A 19,950-nucleotide genomic window follows, 5' to 3' on the forward strand; every position below is an offset into this window, starting at 1 on the left:
AGAAGTGGTCTGACCAAGCAGATTACAGCAAACTTATCGCTTCTAATTACTGAAATCTGTTCCTTTCTTAATTCAGCCTAATCAAGATCCCATAAGATTTTTTGAGTACTCTTTCATACTGTTGACTCATATTGAGGGTATAGGTCAGATTTTTTTTTTTAAGGGGAAAAATGTCACTTTTAAATTTTCCAGTTTCATTCTACAACAAAACACTTGACTTATAATTGTAGATCCAAGCATATATAAAAAGACGAATAGAAATTGAGATAGTTTTTTAAAATTCAGATAAGCTTTTTAATAATTTTAGTAGTAAAAATATATATGTTTCCCTCCCCCTCAAGCCCATGCACTCAAAAAGAGATCCCTAATGACTTTAGAATTAGGTACATTCTACATTCAAAAAATGTCTAGTTCTTTGAAAAGACTGAAAAGGCTTTTTCAAAACCCATATTAGCAGATTTGGTGTCAGTTTCTGGAAATACCAGTGCTTCACTTTTTGGTGTTGGAAATCATTCTTGATAAACTTTGGGATAGAATTTCTGAAACTCCTTCAGCTTTTGTTTTTTGGGGTTTTTTTACATTTTATACTTCATTGAGTATTTAGTATCCATGATAATTTCCTCTAATACTATTGCCAAGGGTTTAGTATTAAAATTCTTTTGAATTAATCTGCAGAGATAGTTGTATCAGTATCTGCTCCTACGTATTTTTTCTGGACCCTTTGTAGATGGGCTACTTGCTTCTCTATCAAATTCTTCAAAGAAGAAGATCTTCTCATGATTCATCAGAATCAGAAATGTTCACCAGAAATGTCACTACTAGCCTAGTCGCTAACAGGTCATCCAAATCTACTTCATCCTTGAAGCATAGGATGTCAATGTGAAAATGTCTGAATCATCATAGTACAGGTACTAAGGCTATCACCGAAGAGTGGCATCTTGTTTAAGTAAATCTTCACTGTTCTCCTCATCAATAATGATAGCTTTCTCTGATTTTTAAAAGTTAGGATGCAATAACAATAACAATTTTCTGTTTCTGTGCATACCCTTTGGAGCAGCTTTACTACTAAGCTTATATCCCAAAGAGATCTTAAAGAAGGGAAAGGGTCCCGCAAATGTTTGTGGCAGCCCTTTTTGTAATGGCTAGAAACTGGAAACTGAATGGATGCCCATCAGTTGCAGAATGGCTGAACAAGTTATGATATATGAATGTTATGGAATATTATTGTTCTATAAAAAATGATGAGTGGGATAATTTTAGAGAGGCTTGGAAAGACATGAATTGATGTTAAGTTGTTGGAATCTTTACAAAGTGTTAAGCCATTAGAGTTGATAGAGATAATAATTATCTAATTTAGCATGGTTCAATATGATTGATTTGGTCTTAGAAGGAGATATTTTGGGCCAGAACTTGAAACAAGGTACTAAGTACAACTGATAGAAAAGATGCTTGTGTCCACACCTTTAGAGAGCTCATAGAAGCAAGAAATATTTAAGTACTCATTGGAGTTCACATGTTTGGGAGATTTCAGGGTTTAGAAAGAGATATCAGAATTCACACCTCCCTTGAAGTTCTTAGGACCAGAGAGCACTCTGGGAGATAACCCAGAATCCCATTCTCTCAGAGGAGGAGTTAACCTTTGGGAGATCATATATATAGAGGAAGCTCTTAGAGCTTCAAGGAAGTTACTTGGAAACATAGATTGGGGTCGGAGAGGAGCACTGTGGGAGGAAGCCCACAAGCCTTCTCTCTGAGGCAAGAGAGATTCATTGCATCTTCCACCTTGGTGCTGGCTGGAGGCTGAAGGACAAACCTTTGGATTTAGAGACATTTGGAGGGAGTTCTTGGAGCCAAGCAGAGAGATAGGCCTCTGAGCTAACCAGGCCCAAGGAAAGAGACAAGACTTTGAAGGAGAAAATAAACATTTGCATTTTATCAGCTGACTGCAATTTGGGTGATTATTTACTTTCAATTGCAACTAAGGCTGCCTCCAGAAAACCTCCCCAAGAAACCTGCTTTCTCCCAGAGAGAACCATTATTATTTTAAAGAAAAAAAAAACCACCAACACTAAGTGAAATGAGCAGAACCAGGAGATCATTATTCATGACAACAACAAGATTATACGATGATCAACTCTGATGGATGTGGCTCTCTTCAACAATGAGATGATTCAAACCAGTTCCAATTGTTCAGTAATGAAGAGAATCAGCTACACCCAGAAAGAGAACTATAAGAAATTAGTGTGGACCACAACATAGCATTTTCACTCTTTCTATTAATATTTGCTTGCATTTTTGTTTTCCTTCTCAGGTTTTTTTCATTCTTTCTAGATCCGATTTTTCTTGTGCAAGATAACTGTATAAATATGTATACATATATTGGATTTAACATATACTTTAATATATTTAACATGTATGGGACTACCTGCCAACTAGGGGAGGGGCTGGGGGGAAGGAGGGGAAAAATTGGAACAGAAGGTTTTGCAAGGGTCAATGTTGAAAAATTACCCATGCATATGTTTTGTAAATTAAAAAAAAATTTGTTTCCAAAACAAACCCAGTACTTTGACAAAGGCATCAAAAAACTAAAATGTGAGCAGATGTTCCTTCACGTGATAGTAATAATCTTCTGTAGTTTTAAAAACATCTTTTTCAAACTCTAAATACATGGGCTGCTTTGTCTGAATAATTAGGCCAACTGGCTAAGCATTTCATGGCTGATTTGCACCCAATGAGGAAATTCTTTGGATTTATCCATGAGGTTGTCAAACTCCTTCTTTATCAAGACTGTATATGCCTTGGGGATGATAAACTTTGAGCTGACAAAGTTCACAACTTCCTTTGGGAAGGGCAGGCTAAGGATTTTCTGTAAATGTGATTATGTCATAGACTTTCAGAGCTCCTGCCCATTGCCCTCTTTCAATTGTCTCTGGTAGGCAGATAGGAACTTCTCCTTTTGAGTTGCTGTGAGGTTGTATCACTTTTCAGAATTTATCACAATAGGCCTCACCGGTACATTTTCTTGGGAAGTGCCTCGTACTGATTAGTTCATTCTGGAAATCTGTTAACTCTTGCTGGTTAAGGGGATCTCTTTGGGTATAGTTTCTCCGTAAAGGAGGAAATCTGTGGTTCTATATATCTGTCCACTATCCTTTGGGAACACACACGTACATACATATTGTATTGTTTGTTTGCAGGTCACTTCTGGAGCAAAGTTCTGATCATACCTGAATAGATCATGTAACCTAATCCACATCTTCTGAAGCCATTAAACAATATTTATAACTTTTGAAATGATTTTGATATTTCTGTAGCAACATATTAGAAACTAGAAAAAGTCCTATTGTTCTCATTTCACTGCTTAGTAGAAAGGTAACTTCCAGGTCCAATTATTCTGTGCTCTACCCTGGAACTTCCCTTCCAGTTCTCTAAATATTCTGTCACTTAACTTCTGCATCTCAGCCATAGAAACCAGGGGAAAAATTTCTTGGGGAGAATTCAATCTTCTCACAGTCCAGGGAAATATTAATGTCCTCAGATCTTTTCCAAAGGTGACCCACATTTTGGAAACTAATTTCTTAAATAAATTAGTTGAAGTTAATTTCTCAAACCCATGTGCCAAGCCAAATTATTTTAAAAATGCTTGTTACATTTAATCTTCTAATTTTCTAGCTTGTCAGGATCTTTTTAGAGTCTGGCTATCACTCACCTTGTTAGTTATGTCTCCTGACTTTGGGTCACCTGAAAATTTGATGCCATCTGTACCTTTAACTAGGTCCTCAATAAGAATGTGAAACAACATGAGATCCATCACAGATCCCTGGGGCACTTCAATGGCTATTTCCTTCCAAACTGACATGGCACAATTCAGCCATTTCACTGCATCTGAAATTTGCACTCATCTAACCCATCTCTCTCCCCATATCTTCAATAAGAAACTACATGAAATATTTTATTACTTTTCTAAAATACAGGTGGTAAATTATGTCAATTACATTTCCTTCCTCTAATAGTTTAGTAACCCCATGCAAAAATGGAAACAAGGTTACTTTGGGATGATATGTTCTTAATGAAGCCATGCTGGTTCTTTTGTATTTTCCTCAACCAGAATTTCAATATTCATCTCCAGTCATCCTGATCTATATCTTGCCACTGGGAGGAGAAAGTGAAGATGGTAGCTTTGCAAACCCCTCCCTTCCTCAAATCCAATTCATGTCATGGCATGACATCACCTCCCCGATGTCATGGTTGTCTTTCATAAGGAAGAACAAACTACAATCCAGAGTTTCACTGTCTTCAATCATTCCTATTAGAATTTCACAGGAATCAAAGTCAAACGTACAAGCCTCTAGTTCACAGAATCCATAGTCTTTCTTTTTAAATTGGGACAAAATATATCTCCTATTTTCATAATAATAATAATGTTTTCATTTTTAATGTAATAAATATTGATAAATACAACCTATATAAATAAAAGCTCTTTGAGGGATGCTCAATAATTTTTAGATTGTAAAGGAGTTCTGAGACCAAAACATTTGAAAACACTGGTATAACCAATGCAAATTGGGACAAAATAAGCCATGTGTCTCTTGAAAAGTTAAAAGCAACACTTAGATTTGTTGAGGTAAGTAAAATTGTTTTAATAGTCAAATAGGGCTAGGAAATATACCTGTGATTTCACTGTGGACAGGAAAATCCCAAAATGAAGAAATGAAGGTCAGTAGTTTCTCAGAAAATCTTAGTCTTTAGGAGGGCTGCCTAAAACACTGAGAGGTTAAATACTGGCCCTGGGTCACAGGGCTAGTATGTCAGTCTGTCAACAAGCTTGTATGCTAAGTGCTTATTATGGACTAGGACCTCTGCTAATTATTGGTAATACAGAGAAAAGCAAAAGACCGTCCTTGCCCCCAAGGAGATCACAGTCAAATGGAGGAGACAACATGAAAACAAATATGAACAACTGATAAATTTGAAATAATCATCAGAGGGAAAGCAATAGAATCAAGAGAACAATAAAGCCGTGTCACTGGATTGCCAGGGATGTAGGGGTGGATAAGATTTCTAGTTTAAGAAAACTAGAAAGGAATGTGTGTGTGTGTGTGTGTGTGTTGGAGGTTAGGGGCTTTGAAATAAAGGGCAGAAGAGGATTTTCCATTTTTTAATTATAACTTTTTATTGACAAAAACATATGCATGGGTAATTGTTTACATTATCCCTTGCACTCATTTCTGTTCGACTTTTCCCTTCCCTCTCTCCACCCTCTCCCCTAGATGTCAGACAGACATGTTAAATATGTTATAATATAGAGGATTTTCTATTTAACTATGGAAAGGGTAAGGAGAGTTATGGATTATTTCTAATAGCTTTTTAGCAGAATCTCTGGGGTTCTCTAAGTATACCATCATATCATCTGCAAAGAGTGATAATTTGGTTTCCTCACTGCCTATTCTGATTCCTTTAATCTCTTTCTCGACTCTTATTGCCGAGGCTAGTGTTGGAAAGAATAAGGAAAGAAAGAGAAGAGAGGGAGAGAGTTCAAACTACTGATTCTTGGTTTGGAAACTCATTTCCTAGCTATTCTCCTAAGCAGCTAGATGATAGTGGATAGAAAGCTGAGCCTGGAGCCAAGAGGCTGCTTTAAGTTCAGATGTTTGTCACTTTTACCTCAGTTGCTTCACCTGTAAAATAGGGATAATAATAGCACGTATCACCCCGGGTTGTTGTAGGAATAAAATGAAACAACATTCGCACTGTAGGGTCCCAAAGTCGGAGCAGTTTTAAGTTATTAAAGCTTAAAGCAATTAAAGTGGAAAAGGAGCCGAGACGATTGGGACACCCCGTTTAAAAACTTGTTATTGTCACGCGCCGTTCCTCCTCCTCTTCCCGCCCCTTTTCTGCCCCCTCCTCCTCTCCCCCGCCTTGCCCAGCGTTCTTGGCGCCTCTCCCTCCTCCCCGTCCCGTTCCCACCCCTCTCCCCGCCCCCGCCTCGCCCCTACTTCCCGGCCGCCGTCGGCAGGTCTCGGCGGAGCGCTGGGGGAGGACAAGATGGCGCTGGACGGCGGCTCGGGACGGGTCGGGGCCGCGGCTGCGGCGAACCCCCTGTCCCGCTTCACGTGCCCGGTGTGCCTGGAAGTGTACGAGAAGCCGGAGCGGGCGCCCTGCGGCCACGTGTGAGCGGGGAGGGGGCGGGGGCGCCCTTGCCCGAGCTGAGAACGGAGACAAACTCCGGGGAAGGCGGGGACGGCCGGCGCCTAAGTGCCCGAGCCGGGGAGCGGGGTCTGGGAGAGGGGCGTTTCCGGAGAGGGGAAGGAGGCCGCCCGGAGAGTGTGGGAACCAAGGGAGAAGAGGCACGAAGAAATGATGGGACGCGGGGGTGGGGGCGAGAGGGGGATGGGAAGCGGGTCTTAGGTGCGACGGTCTTGGCTGTGGGACCGGGGCTGCGGCGCATTAACTTCTGGCGTCTCCGCTTCTTTTCCCACAAAACCAGGGGACCGAACTCACGGACTCCCAGAGACTGCCCCAGTTTTAAAGTTACGATCTTGTGGGCCAGGACGGGAAAACACGGTTGGGGGGGAGGGGCTTCGCCCCGGAGGCGGGGCTCCTGTGTGGAGGACTCGCTCTCCGAGGTGTCCGTAGGAGGCGGCGTGGGAGTGGGGTTCTGGGGGAAAGAACTTGGGGCGGGGGGAGGGGGAGGGAAGGGAGCGTCGGTCCGGAGCTCTGAGTGGGAATGGGAATGGGCGCGGAGTCCGGGGAGAACGGGAAGCGATGAGATAGTGAGGCTCTCGTCTAATATCCTGGGATTCTCAGGAAAGAAGTGTGAAAGGGAAAGACTAGCGGGGGGGAGGGGCAGTCGGCGTTTGGGGAGGGAGGAATGGGGGGAACGCATAACAGCTGAGGGCTTTACGCATTGTTCACAAAATGAACTCTGGCGAGCTGGTAGTGCTGCCGACTTGGCCCTCAGGTCGTTAAATTGACCTGAAATTTGGTTGTGAATTTAGGCAGTTGCCGCGCCGTCACATTTTTAAACTTTGAGACGAAGGATACGACATTTATCTCTCTCCCCCCCCTCACCCTTTTTTTTTTTTTGGTGCTTATGATGTAGACGAGTTTGGTGTTTAGCATTTACTAGTTTAGTCAGTATCACAAAGACGAAATTAACTTGAGCAGTCTAAATAGAAAAAGTGGGTGCGAGATCGTATACAGCCTGGGAGAAGAAAAGCTAGGAAATCGAAACCAAAAGCCTATTTAGAAACTGAAAGAGTTTAAAAATAACCATGGAATTAAAACAACATAGTAATGATTTGTAACAGTCATCCATAGTGCTCGGTAGCAGTTGGGATGTAATCTATACCTCCTTATGTGATTGAAGAATTTGGAACACAAGTTTGTGTTAATTTGCTACAGCAGGAATTACCCAGGGCTATGAATCAGAAGATTTGGTTTCTAATCCCATTTCTGCCACTAATTCATTTGTATTTTTTGAGGAAGTTAGAGTGCTCTGAACTTCTGCTTTCTCATCTGAAAAAGGGGCATCATGATCCCAACTCTTCCTACTTTCCAGGATTTGTTAAGATTAAAAGAGATTAGAAGTGAAAGTGAAATGCTATACAAGTCTCAGCTATTGTTTGAACTTCTTTTTGCTTGTCTTTATTTTCATTAAGTTTTCTAGGGATTACTTAAATTACTATTTTGCTGGCCTATCCATGTGTTCAGTAAGCATGTTTGGCATTATTGCAGATATAAATCTAATATATCCTTCCCATAAAAGCATTATCCTGTTTTAGCAAGCTTGGGGACAATTGTAATGAGTTTACCAAATATTATGGGGAACTTTGGGCAGTAAAACAAGTGATACAGATGGAATGTACTTGTTGTTAGAATGTCAGTAATACATTACCTTTGCAGGCTTTCTGATAAATTTTATTGGAAATACCTTAAATTTCTAAATTGAATAATAAATTGCTATTTATTGGTGGTATGTTTGTTGTTTATAACAAGTATTCTGTCATCAGATCTTCATTTGTTGACAATGTGATGGTTGTCTGATGAGGATATTCACAGAGTATCTTCCTTATAATGCATTCTTGTCAAATCATTTTGTTTCTGTTTTAGTTTTTGTGCTGTTTGCCTGCAGCAGTGTCTAAAACCGAAGAAACCTGTCTGTGGAGTCTGTCGGAGTGCTTTATCTCTGGGGACCAAAGCTGTGGACTTAGAAAAGCAAATTGAAGCAACCGAGGCAACTTGTAGTGGCTGCAAAAAAAAGGTATGTGCAACAATCAAGATGGAAGCATATAAGTATTCATTCCAATAGTGTCATTTTGTACCTTTTTGAAATTCATTTGGTAAATAAGTGGATAATTTTAATAAGTGGATGATAATAAATAAGTGGATATTTGGTAAATAAGTGGATAGAGTTAGGAGAACCTATGTTCAAATTCGGCCTCTGACACATAACACTAACTGACCCTGAGCAAGTCATTTAACCTCAATTGCCTCAGCACAACAAACAAAAATATAGTCCAGGTAGGAGATGAGTCTGCACCAGTGTGGTGGCAATATCAGGACAGTATCATGCTATCCATCCTTACTATAAATAGGGGTATATTTGAGAAATGTTATAGAAATGAAGCCAACAATCCTTGACAATAGCTTGTGTATATGGAATGGGAGATAGTGAAAAGATGAGAATGACTCCTGGTTTGGAAGCCTTGGAGACTGGGAAGATGATGATGTCTTTGATGGGAATAGAGAGGAAGAAAAGAAGGGAGGAGGAGATGTTTCATTTTAGACAGGTTGAGTTTAAGATACCTTTTAGACATCCAGTTCACAATATCTGGCAGGCACTTGGAGATGGGAGATTGTAGGTCAGCAGAAAAGCTGGGGAGTGATAAATATGAGAATCATCAGCTGAGAAATGAGTTAAATAAGAAAAGTAGTATAGAGAGAGAAGAGAAGGCGGCCCCGGGGAAAAACCTTAAGGTTCACCTAGGGTTAGAAAGCTTAATCTGGAAGAAGATCTAGCAGAGGAGACAGAAGTTCCCAGGGTCAGGCACCTAGTAAATATGAGAATAGAAATTTTGACTACTCTTCTTACTCCAAGGCTAGTACTTTTTTTTTTTTTTTTTTTTTTTTAATTTTTAAATAACTTTTTATTGACAGAACCCATGCCAGGGTAATTTTTTACATTATCCCTTGCACTCACTTCTGTTTTGATTTTTTTCCCTCTCCCAGATGGCAAGCAGTTCTAGACATGTTAAATAGGTCACAGTATATCCTAGATACAATATATGTGTGCAGAACCGAACAGTTCTCTTGTTGCTCAGGGAGAATTGGATTTAGAAGGTAAAAATAACCCGAGAAGAAAAACAAAAATGCAAGCAATTCATTTCCCAGTGTTCTTTCTTTGGGTGTAGCTGCTTCTGTCCTTGATCAATTGAAATTGAGTTAGATCTTCTCTTTGTCGAAGAAATCCACTTCCATCAGAATACATCCTCATATGGTATCGTCATTGAGATGTATAATGATCTCCTGGTTCTGCTCATTTCACTCAGCATCAGTTCATGTAAATCTCGCAAGGCTAGTACTTTTTCTCTATTACATTATACTGCTTGCTTCTTTCTTGCTCTATGTAATGAAAAGAATAGTGAATTTGGAACTCGTAGTCTTTGCCTTGAGTCTTGGTCTTGCCACTTTTGAGTAGTTGTATATTTAAACTTTTCAAACCCATAGTTTCCACTGCAAATGGAAGATTGGTCTCACTCTCAAGTTTCTTTTACCACTTTGAATCTTTGGTTCTGTTAGTTCCTTATAATAAATAATTAAATATTTTCAAGTTGCCCTAGGCTTCTTAGTGTAATGACCAGATTTTAGAGAAAGGGCAGTTTGGAATTGTCTTATTTTTGTAGATCTGCCTTTTTGACAGCATATTATTTTTACAAGTTTGTAGTCTTTCTTGTCTTAAGTCATGTCAGAATTAGACTTGAACTTCAAACTATATAGTCTCTTGTGTTTAGTGGCCAAGTTTAGAATATTTAAAAGATTTACCAAGTCAGATTGTATATCTACAAGTTAAAAACTACTAAAAATAAAAAATAATCTTCAGGGCAGCCTCTTTAAGTTGATATTGTCATAGTAACTATTTAAATAAAATTCTTCAGTCCAGTAAAACTTCAAGTTTTGTGATTAATTGAAGCTTTTTAATAAACTAAAATATGTTTCCCCATTGCTTGGCATAGTCCCAGAATATTAGAGTTGGAATGACCTTCAGAATTAGAAACAAATTAGTCTAATGTTTTCATATTACAAAGGAGGAAACTAATTCCTAAGAGGCTGGAAAACTTGAAGTTCACACAGCTAGCTTCTATAGCTGGCAGGGTTTTTAGTTTAATAAGAGGATAATCAACATAGATGGTGAAGAGATCTCACAGACCTTTCTGGGACTTTTCTTCTTTTTTTTGGGGGGGGGGGGTGACACAATTGGGATTAAGTGACTTGCCCATGTTCACACAGCTAGGAAGTGTTAAATGTCTGAGCCAGATTTGAACTTGGGTCCTCCTGACTTCAGGGCTGGTGCTCTAACCACCGCGCCACTTAGCTGCCCCCTGGGACTTTGCTTTTCACACTTTTCATGATCTCCAGTTTTTTGATTCCTCCCTATTCTCTATTCTCAATAATCTGGCTTCGCTTTCTACTCTTAGTCCCCAAATTCTATTGTCTTTTCACTTAGTTAATTTTACCTTCTGCTATATTTGGAATTCTTCATTCTTTTGCACTAAACTTGTTTTTTCCAACATAGTTTCTTTTCAGTGTTAGAGGGAAAGGATTGTTTTTTGCTAAGACTAACTTTTCCACCTACATCCTCCATCCCATCCTTCTCTTCTGTGACTTTAATCAGTTATAGTTTTCTTCTTCTTCATTAAGGCCTTCCTTTAAGCCTGCATTGATCAGATCTTTATCCTTAACACCCACCCCCCCCCTTTTTTTTTTGTTGCTATCTCAAGATAATTTTTTATCTACTTACTGCTGAACTTCCAGAAAGAAGTCTACACTCACTGCCTTTAGTTCCTTAACACCTTCACTCCTGTAATAAATCCCTTTTAGTATTTTCTCTTTCTGGTGACATAACTCTTCTAAACCCCTTGCATTCATACAATTGCCAAGTCCTATTGATTTGTAAACTATTTTACTTCTTTCTCTTCTTTCCCACTTTGACAGAAACCAATCTTATTCAGGTCCCTGTCACCTTATAGCTAGATTGTCTTTGTCTAACTAGCCTTCTTAGCCTTAATTTATCCCTTCTCACATCCATTTTTTACATGGTTGCTTTACCTGGTCATGTTTCCTCAAAAATTTTTAATTCTCATTGATTCCTGAATTAAAATATAGATCCTAGGTTCTGGCATGACAAAAATACAGTCTTTTCTACCTACCTTTCCAGCATGATCTCTTACTACTTCATATCTTCATTCCAGCAACATTAGGTTACCCCTATTGATTTCTTGCAATGACTTATTTTACTACTTCTACTCCTTTCCTAAAATGGATTAATTGGGACAGCTAGGTGGCACCGGCCCTGAAGTCAAGGGGACCTAAAATGGATTAATTCTTTCTTCCTGTTTTCATCTGTTGAAATTTTCTCCCTTCCTTGAGGTCTAACTTTGCTCACATGTCCTGTAGTACCTCTCAGTTTTCAAATTTCTTTCTAGTTCTTGGCCTGAACCTACATTCTTCTTTCTATTTTAGATTAGAAACTCTTGAGAACACAGTCTGTGACATGACCTTGCCTTTCCTCAGCTTTTCTTAAATCACTCCCAAATGTGAAGAGACTTTCCTCCCCTTCCGCAAGAGAGTTGAATAAATACCTTCCAAAGGCCCACTCTGCGTGCCAGCTTCTCCATGAAACACCTCCTGACATACCCATGTGTACTTATCAAAGTGATTTTTCTCTCAAATTTCTTATAGCATTTTGCCTGGATCTTTCTTTTTATTGGTCCCTTAGATCATAATTATATGTGTGTGTCTCTCTTCCCCATTAGATTAATTTTCTTTATAGTAGGTTTTATATTAGCTTCTTTGTACAACTCCTCACATACAGTCTAGGTGCTTAATGGTTTTGAATAATGAATTAAACACAACTCTTTCTCTCCTGCCTGTCACTTAACACAATACTTTATGCTATATATTTTAGTAACGAGCTATACATTTGACCTAACCAACCGGGCATTTCAGAGTCTTTTATAGTCACCCACTTGGCCAATTCAACCAAAATGAGAAATAAGGTTTTTCTAAAGAGAGAAGACTTAAGACTTGTGATATCAGGCAAGTTAATTATCTTCTCTTGCTATCACTTTCTTCTATGTAATGAAAAGGGTTTGGATTAATTCATCTCTTAAGTTTTTAGGTCTATTGGATGGTGATCCTAGGGTGGGCACTTTCAATTGATGGGTAATATGTAAAAATTGTGAGTAAGCCAAAAGCAAGAGCTGCTTACCTCAACTTATGTCTGACACCTTTATTTTTGACTTTTTAGCTCCAACTGCTTTCTTTTTTTTTTTTTAAGGATCTCAACCCCTTGGACAAGAAAGTGATCCTTCTCTTTGTTTAAGTATACTAACCAATTTCTTTATGTTGGTTCTTTAGCTGGCCCTATCAAAAATGCGTAACCATGTGGCTTCCTGTTCCAAATATCAGAGCTACTTAATGGAGGGTGTTAAGGCTACCACTAAGGATATGACATATCAGCCAAGGTAAATATATTACCACTCAACTATTGATTTTCTATTTTGGGATTCCGGTTCCTTATAGTTTCTATAAATCTTATACTCTATCTGGGAATTATTTTAAATGAACCAAAGGTATTAGAAAGTTAATATTTTCAAATGTCTAAATAACTTCAAGAAGATAGAAGTGTAAGCATTTTATTAGTTTAGGTGATCATTCTATTTTATTTAGTATTGGACTGGGAATTAGGAGACTTAGGTTCTAGCTTTTTCTCTGACACTAGCTAGTTGGCTGACCCTAAGCAAAATGCCTTTGGTGGACCTCAGTTTTCTCATCCATAAATTAGGAAGGAAGGGTTAGATGGTTTAATGCTTTGAGTTTATTAAGTTGTTTTTAATTTGATACCCATATCATCAAAAGCTCAATTTCTAAGCTTCATCTGAGTACTCTGTTTAGCATCAGAAATCATAACTACAACTCACATTTACATAATCTGTTAAGATTTTTTTCTGTTCGATTTTAAGACTTGTAGAACACTTTCCTCATTACTGATCTTTGAAGTAGGTGGTGCCAAAATTGTAATCTCTATTTTATAGATGAAGGAATTGGAGCTTAGAGAAATTAATTGACTTGTTCATGGATGCTTAATCTGAATTTGAATTTGTCTCTTCATTTCAAGTATATAACACTCTTTGTGTTATATCATTCTGCTTCTCAAAATCATCTTTGTCATGTCTCAATAAATGTCATAGCACATGATTTTTCTGAAATGCTTATCATAGAATTTTTCACATGATATGCACTTTATTGAAATGTAACTTAGTATGGAAATATGTTTTAAATATTTAATATGTATAACTTATATCAGATTGTTTGCCCCTTTGGGGAGGGGAGAGGGAGGAAAACATTTGGAATTCGGAATCTTACAGAAATGAATGTTGAGAACTATTTTTATATGTAATTGGAAAAAATAAAATCCTATTTTAAAAAGAGTATAATTTTGTTTTCATTCATGTGATTATTGATTTGTATAGGTGATTTTTCCCTCCTTTTCAGTAGGAATATCCCAAACCGATTTACCTTTCCATGTCCTTACTGTCCTGAGAAGAACTTTGATCAGGAAGGACTAGCTGAACACTGCAAAATGTACCACAGCACGGATACTAAATCAGTGGTAATAGTGATTTTCTTTAAATTCGATTTATGTTTATGGAAAAGTTGCTCAGAAAGAAAAGATGCTCAATTATGAATATTTAGACTGCTAATAAAAGGTAATTTAGAGGGGATTAGACTGCCCTGACAGTTATTGTTCCTTTGAATATTTTTTAGATGTCCATATTTGCTCCATCTTATTGACAGAATGGGTAGCTGGGTGGGAAAAAGGATGGAGTGTCAAGACCTGGAATCAGGAAGACTCTTCCTGAATTCAACTTTGGCCTCAGACATTTCCTAGCTTGTGGCCCCAAGCAAATCACATAATCTTGTTTGCTTCAATTTCCTCATATGTAAAATGAGCTGGAGAAAGCAATGGCAAATCATTCCTGTGTCTTTCCCAAGAAAACCCCTAAATGAGGTCATGAAAAGACGAACACAAATGAACAATAATAAATTGACATTATAGATTATTCTTTTAAAATTATAATTTGATAATTTACCTTTTAATTGAATGATGTCATCAGCTTTACCTTGAATTCACAATGGGCTGGTTCTCTTGAATGTAGCTATATGGGGGGGGGGGGGGGATTGTTCTTTGCTTGTATTTTCAATCCCCCATCGATGGTCTCCCCCTTTTCTTTAGTCTTGTCTGTTTCAAAGCTCAACTCTTATTCCTTCTCTATGAAGCTTTCCAAAACTATCCTAGCTATAGACTGTTTTCTTGGTTTTGTGACTTCATTGCATAGTATCTGTATACTCAGTTTGGCAGTTTATTATATAGAACTTTATAGCATCTCCTGTGTTTTTTTGTCTTGTGTTGCTACTTAATCTGCAGACATTTATTAAGCACCTTTTATATACCAGACAAGCTAGATGTTGGAAGTAAGTGTGTTGGTTATGTAGCATGACAAAATGGCTGTTTACATTTTGGAAGTTACATTTTGAGAGGCTTATATAATTTAGCACTGGAGTGATAGTTAAGAAACCTTGTTTCTCTATCTATAAAATGGGTGACTAGACTAGATAAGATTGTTTCAAACTCTGGTCTGGAATTTTATGATTCTTTTTGCTTTTTTTCTTGGTTTAAAGGTTTGTCCAATTTGTGCTTCAATGCCCTGGGGAGACCCCAATTACCGGAGTGCTAACTTCATGGATCACATTCAGCGTAGACATCAGTTTTCTTATGATACTTTTGTGGTGAGTGTTATTTCCAAACTGGAAACTTTTCTACAGACTCATCTGTACTCTTTGAGGAAAACAATCAAGAAATTCATGAGAATTGTTGTATATTCAGTCTTTCCTTGAAAATATTCTGTTATTGTCTCTTTTAAGAATTGTTCATATAGTCCATTATTTCAGTTTTCTCTTTCATTTCATATTGTGCAGTTTTAAACTGTTACAAAGCAGGCTAAGTCCAGAAAGGAGAATCAGGGCCTGAAATATATAAATCAATTAACAGGAAGAATGTTTAAAAAAAATCAATTGCCCTTGGTTTTTCCATAGTTGGATATCCAATGCCTTTGATATGCAAAGCCTCTATTTATTTTAACATCTGAAAGTGAACATTGCTGCCCTGATCTGGAAGAATTTGGTCACCTTTTTAAGGGTGATTAATTGGCTTTTATCATAAGTAATTTTTGTCTTCCTACTGAACCAAATTGGGAAATTTTAGGAACTTAACAGTATAAGCAAGAAAGAATTTTAAAATTACAGAGAGGGTGTGGGTGTGAGGTAGGTTAGGGTGGAGGTTGTCATATTTATTAGGAAAGGGGAAACACTCTAAAGAAGGAGAGATAAAGTAACTTACTGTTTTCCACTTAAAAGACTATATTACAGAAAGGAGGAGAAGGTTGGGACCAGGCTATCACTTGAATGTCACTTTGATCTAAACCTATCAAAGGGGAGGTAAAGAGATGGTCAAGGGAGCAAGGCAAAAAAAAAAAAAGTCTAGAGAGTATAGAATGAAAGAAAATATACAATGAATGATCACCATAGTAAATGTGAATGAGGTGAATTTATAAAATGTAAGAGAATCGTAGAATGGATTAGAAAGGAGAATTTAAGAACATATTCTTTATAAGAAATTTACTTGAAGCATAAAGATTCATACTTAGATTAAAATAAGAGGTTGGAGAAAAATTTGAAATCACTTAAATCAAGCAGGAGAAGTAAATGGCAAACCACTCCAGTACCTTTGCCAGGAAAAACAAATTTGATTTTTAAAAAAAGAACTTAACATGACTTGAAAACTTCACTTACACAGCCAGATGAATGCAAACTTACCTTTTGTTTCATCATAATACTATATGCTAATAACTCAGGGTATGAGATGGGATAAGCACAGGCGGTCTGGTGCAATGAAAAAAGCAGTGAAAAAGGAGTCAAGAAACTTTGGTTTGAGCCCCAGCTTCTTCCCTTACTAGATGAATGACTGGGTATTTTGCCTCTCCAAGTCTGTTTCCTTTCTTGCCTTATGTAGAGCAAGCCATGCTAATGTTATGTTACTAATTCTATAAAAGTTGTAAATGCTAGTTAGTGCTTTGTTTTTCAAACTTCGTCCACCATCCTTCCCTTAACCTAGTATGCACTTTGCATGTGCTGTTTCCTTCAAAAGGATGTAAGCTGCTTGAGGATAAGGAATATTTCACTTTTGTTTTTTGTCTCTTCAGTGCTTAGCATCTAGTAGACACTTAACAAATGCTTGCATTGGTTAATACAGCTCTTAAATTTCACTTGCCTTTTTTTGAGGGAAATTTGTATAATTTTCATTTTAAGTGTAATCATGCCCATCTTCCCATCAGTACTCCATAATTATTACCATCTTGTTACTAAGATTTTATGTTGCATAACATTCTGTTTTTGTCCTTAGGATTATGATGTGGATGAAGATGACATGATGAACCAGGCTTTGCTACGCTCCTTGATAGATAAATGAGCTCAAAACTTGTATTTGAGAGTTGCAAGGTTTACATAGAAGAAGTAGAAGCAGCAACATTTTTTTTAATGAGCATGATTATAACAAGGATCATGGTCAGAGCCCTCTTTCTTTTTCGTCCCTTGAAACTCTAGGACCCCATCTTTTCACCCTCCTTTTTGGCAGGTTTTGTTGTATTGCACTTCTTATTTCTGCATCTTTTTTCCTGCAATGATAACTGGTTTATTTTTTTCTTCATTTCTCCTGCTTTTGTTCTCATCCCTTCTAGTATTTACTGTTTACTTCCTATAAGCTAGAGTCATATGTTCTGGGGCATTGTAGCAAAATTGAGATGGCAAAAAGTCTTATCTTTATTTCTTACCCATGGAACTATGATAAAGCATTTCATATTTGATCAGACTTTGAGCTAGAATGGCCCCTAGTCCTTGGTTCTATTTACTTAAGGCTGCAATTAATTTTCCAGTAAAAGGTTTTAAAAACCTTTTAAAGGATGTTTAGTAGTGTTTATAGTGTTACAAATGATAATTTCTGATTATTTTCCCATATAATTCAAGCATACCTCGAGAATGCCAACTGATTCATAGTCTTGAGTTCAATGCCTCGTTGGTACTGTTTAGTATAAAATGTAATGTACTTTTATCAGCAAAAGGAAATGTTTCTAGATTTGAAGAGTAAAATTTTAAATCTTTGTAAATGGTCAGGAACATATTCTCCCCCAGACTACTAGTGTTTCAGGTGTTATCGCCTGATATTAACTTTACTTATTTGGGGTCTTCTTACATTCTTGACCTAATAGCTCATGTAGCAAAGAGTTAAAATAAAAATTTCAGAACTAACTGAGGTAGAAAGAGAGTTTTAAGTTTTATGACAGCAGAGTACTTGGGTCCTTTTTCTAGAAGAAGATTGTATGAACAAATTTTTTATTTCTTGAATAGTTTCTTTGTGGAATTCGTTTCAACAGAGAAATCCATGTTTAAAATATCATCTTTAATTCATTGTAATATGTAGGAAATCAGAATGGCCTTAGGAAGATGCTATTATCTGGATGTAACAGAAGCAAAGTGTTATTATCCTCACCAAAACAAACAAAAACAACAAAACTCCCCAGAAAACAAAAACACAAAAAAAATTCCCTGATATTCAGAACATTGTAAATAGACGTTCTTTGCACAAAATAGAAATGTTGTTATATTAATCATCTGGATTTCGAGATTTATATTTCTTTTTTTATTCCAGGAAACTTGCTTTGGAAACTGTTCAGGGAACTTGAAGTTCAGCATACTTTGCTAATATTTATAAGCACAAGGCCAAAGTGTTTTGAGCCTCTTCTGTAAGAGCTGAGCTCTGCTTGCCTCCTAATGAGCAAAAGGAGGATGGAACTAGATCAAGTTTTGATCTTGTTCTTTAGATTCCATGTCTGCTGGATCTAGTCTAGTTGGTGACTGATGTTCCAGGTAACCAGACATGTTTTGGGCCTGTATGCTGCTATCCTACCTTTTCTGATGGGCTTAAGTAGCATCTGTACATGCTAGTTGATCCTGAAAGCCCATGTAACTCCAAGGGCTAGTGATTTAGTTGTAGCTTTTTAGGCTTTCTTTACTGTAGTTGGATTCCAGAGTTAAGCACATTAATATAAGTTCTAGAGAAATTTCACTTTAACACTGCAGCAAGCTATACTCTCTAGAGGTTAACCAAAAAACGTGTCCAAACTTTGGGATTTGAAAGTTTTGACTAGAGCCTATCAGACTCACTGGGTAAAGGGATCGACTTGATTCCAGTTATTTTCTTGTATTAATCTTAAGTGCACTTCATGTATTTCTTGTAAGACCTTTCAGAAAATGAGAACTTTATCTTGTTCTGACTTTTAAAAGTCAAAATATAAATAAATTTAATAATTTATTAAATTTTCAACCTGCTGTTTTGACTTAATGGGTTGGAGTTCTGGGGGCAGAAATCTGGTAGCCTGGGACTCTTTTGACCATCATTCACTTACCCATGTCACCTGTCTTAATGCCATTTTTCTGCCCAACCACACAAGATTTAACAATCCTTAATCTTCCTCTGATGCCTCATACCTGGCAGTGACCTTTTCAAAAGTCTCATCAGTACAGCAGAAGGGCTCTGGCAACCCTGTCTGTGGAGATACCTGGTCAGAGAAGCTTGTCTTTAGGAGGTTGGCCTCCAAGGAGTAGATTATCTTCCTTTCCATCTCCTAATTCATAGAATGATTTATCAGCAATGGAAAACTACCGCACTCAAGTACTGTGCTGAAACTACAGAGCTTACTTTTGAAGAAACAGTAACAACTTACACCTTCCATATAACAAACCTGTGATGGATCTTTGTGGGGAAGGGAAGAAATAAGCACTTATCTAGTGCCTGCTGAGTGCCAGGCACTGGGCCACATGCGCTATAAATATTATCTCCTCTAATTATCACGTGAGTAGTCTTTTTTCCCCTATTTTGTTATTTAAGAAATGCAAACTAAGGAAATAACTTTTCCCCAAATTATAAAGAATTTGCTAGTAAGCTAGCTTAGTAAGTGGTTCAGCCATATTTGAACCCAGGTCTGGTGACTTCCAAGTCCAGTGCTCTTTGAGCAGCTTAAGTATGATTGGTGGATAGAGCTCAGGCCCTGGAGTCCGAAGGACTTGAGTTCAGATCTAGTGGCAGACACTTTGCATGATTTTGGGCAAATAACTTAACTCTGATTAACTCTCTTCTCCCCTCACTCCCAAATGTCACTGCTTCCAAGTGTAATGCTCTCACTAAACTTAAATTCATATATTAAGAGTTAATATCCTGGCCCTGTAATAACTAGGAGTTATTGACCTGGCTTTTTAAACAATTGTGCTCAGAGACTTCATTTTTTCATAGCACATAGTTTACAATAAACTAATAGGCCTTTTCCTTGAGGTTTTTCTGGTATAGTGCATAGATAATCAGCATGAAGTAAATCTTAAAGTCCTTGTCATTTGGTTTGAATTTTTTAATTTGACAGTAAATTAGAATTCAAATTCGTGGTTGAAAGCTGAAGGAAGTTTTGCCAGAAGCTTTGATAAGATATTGTGCAATGAGAGGAATACTAAGTTCTAGTGATTTTGGACAAATCGCTGATCTTCTCTCCACCCCTTGGATTT

At 37.5% G+C, this 19,950-nt stretch overlaps 1 protein-coding gene and 1 pseudogene across 1 annotated transcript; one reads left to right on the forward strand and one right to left on the reverse strand.

Moving 5' to 3' along the window:
- Positions 1–370: 370 nt before the first annotated feature.
- LOC116420980 lies at positions 371–3,301 on the reverse strand (annotated as a pseudogene).
- A 2,677-nt stretch (positions 3,302–5,978) lies between these two features.
- Positions 5,979–18,714, forward strand: RNF114 (ring finger protein 114). The gene is made up of 6 exons (XM_003759169.3): positions 5,979–6,170; positions 8,113–8,263; positions 12,640–12,746; positions 13,780–13,894; positions 14,965–15,072; positions 16,745–18,714. Exons 1-6 carry the CDS (start codon positions 6,046–6,048, stop codon positions 16,808–16,810), a joined length of 672 nt encoding a protein of 223 aa, XP_003759217.3. The 5' UTR covers positions 5,979–6,045; the 3' UTR covers positions 16,811–18,714.
- Positions 18,715–19,950: the final 1,236 nt, after the last annotated feature.

The sequence above is a fragment of the Sarcophilus harrisii genome, chromosome 2 (assembly GCF_902635505.1).
Source record: "Sarcophilus harrisii chromosome 2, mSarHar1.11, whole genome shotgun sequence".
Lineage (NCBI taxonomy): Eukaryota > Metazoa > Chordata > Mammalia > Dasyuromorphia > Dasyuridae > Sarcophilus > Sarcophilus harrisii.

What these genes read in the sequence shown, in the direction of transcription:
- RNF114 (XM_003759169.3), top strand. Translation starts at nt 6,046, where the DNA reads ATGGCGCTGGACGGCGGCTCGGGACGGGTCGGGGCCGCGGCTGCGGCG. An exon ending in GTAGTGGCTGCAAAAAAAAG is followed by an intron (nt 8,264 to 12,639) that starts GTATGTGCAACA and finishes TTGGTTCTTTAG; the next exon opens with CTGGCCCTATCAAAAATGCG. An exon ending in GCACGGATACTAAATCAGTG is followed by an intron (nt 13,895 to 14,964) that starts GTAATAGTGATT and finishes CTTGGTTTAAAG; the next exon opens with GTTTGTCCAATTTGTGCTTC.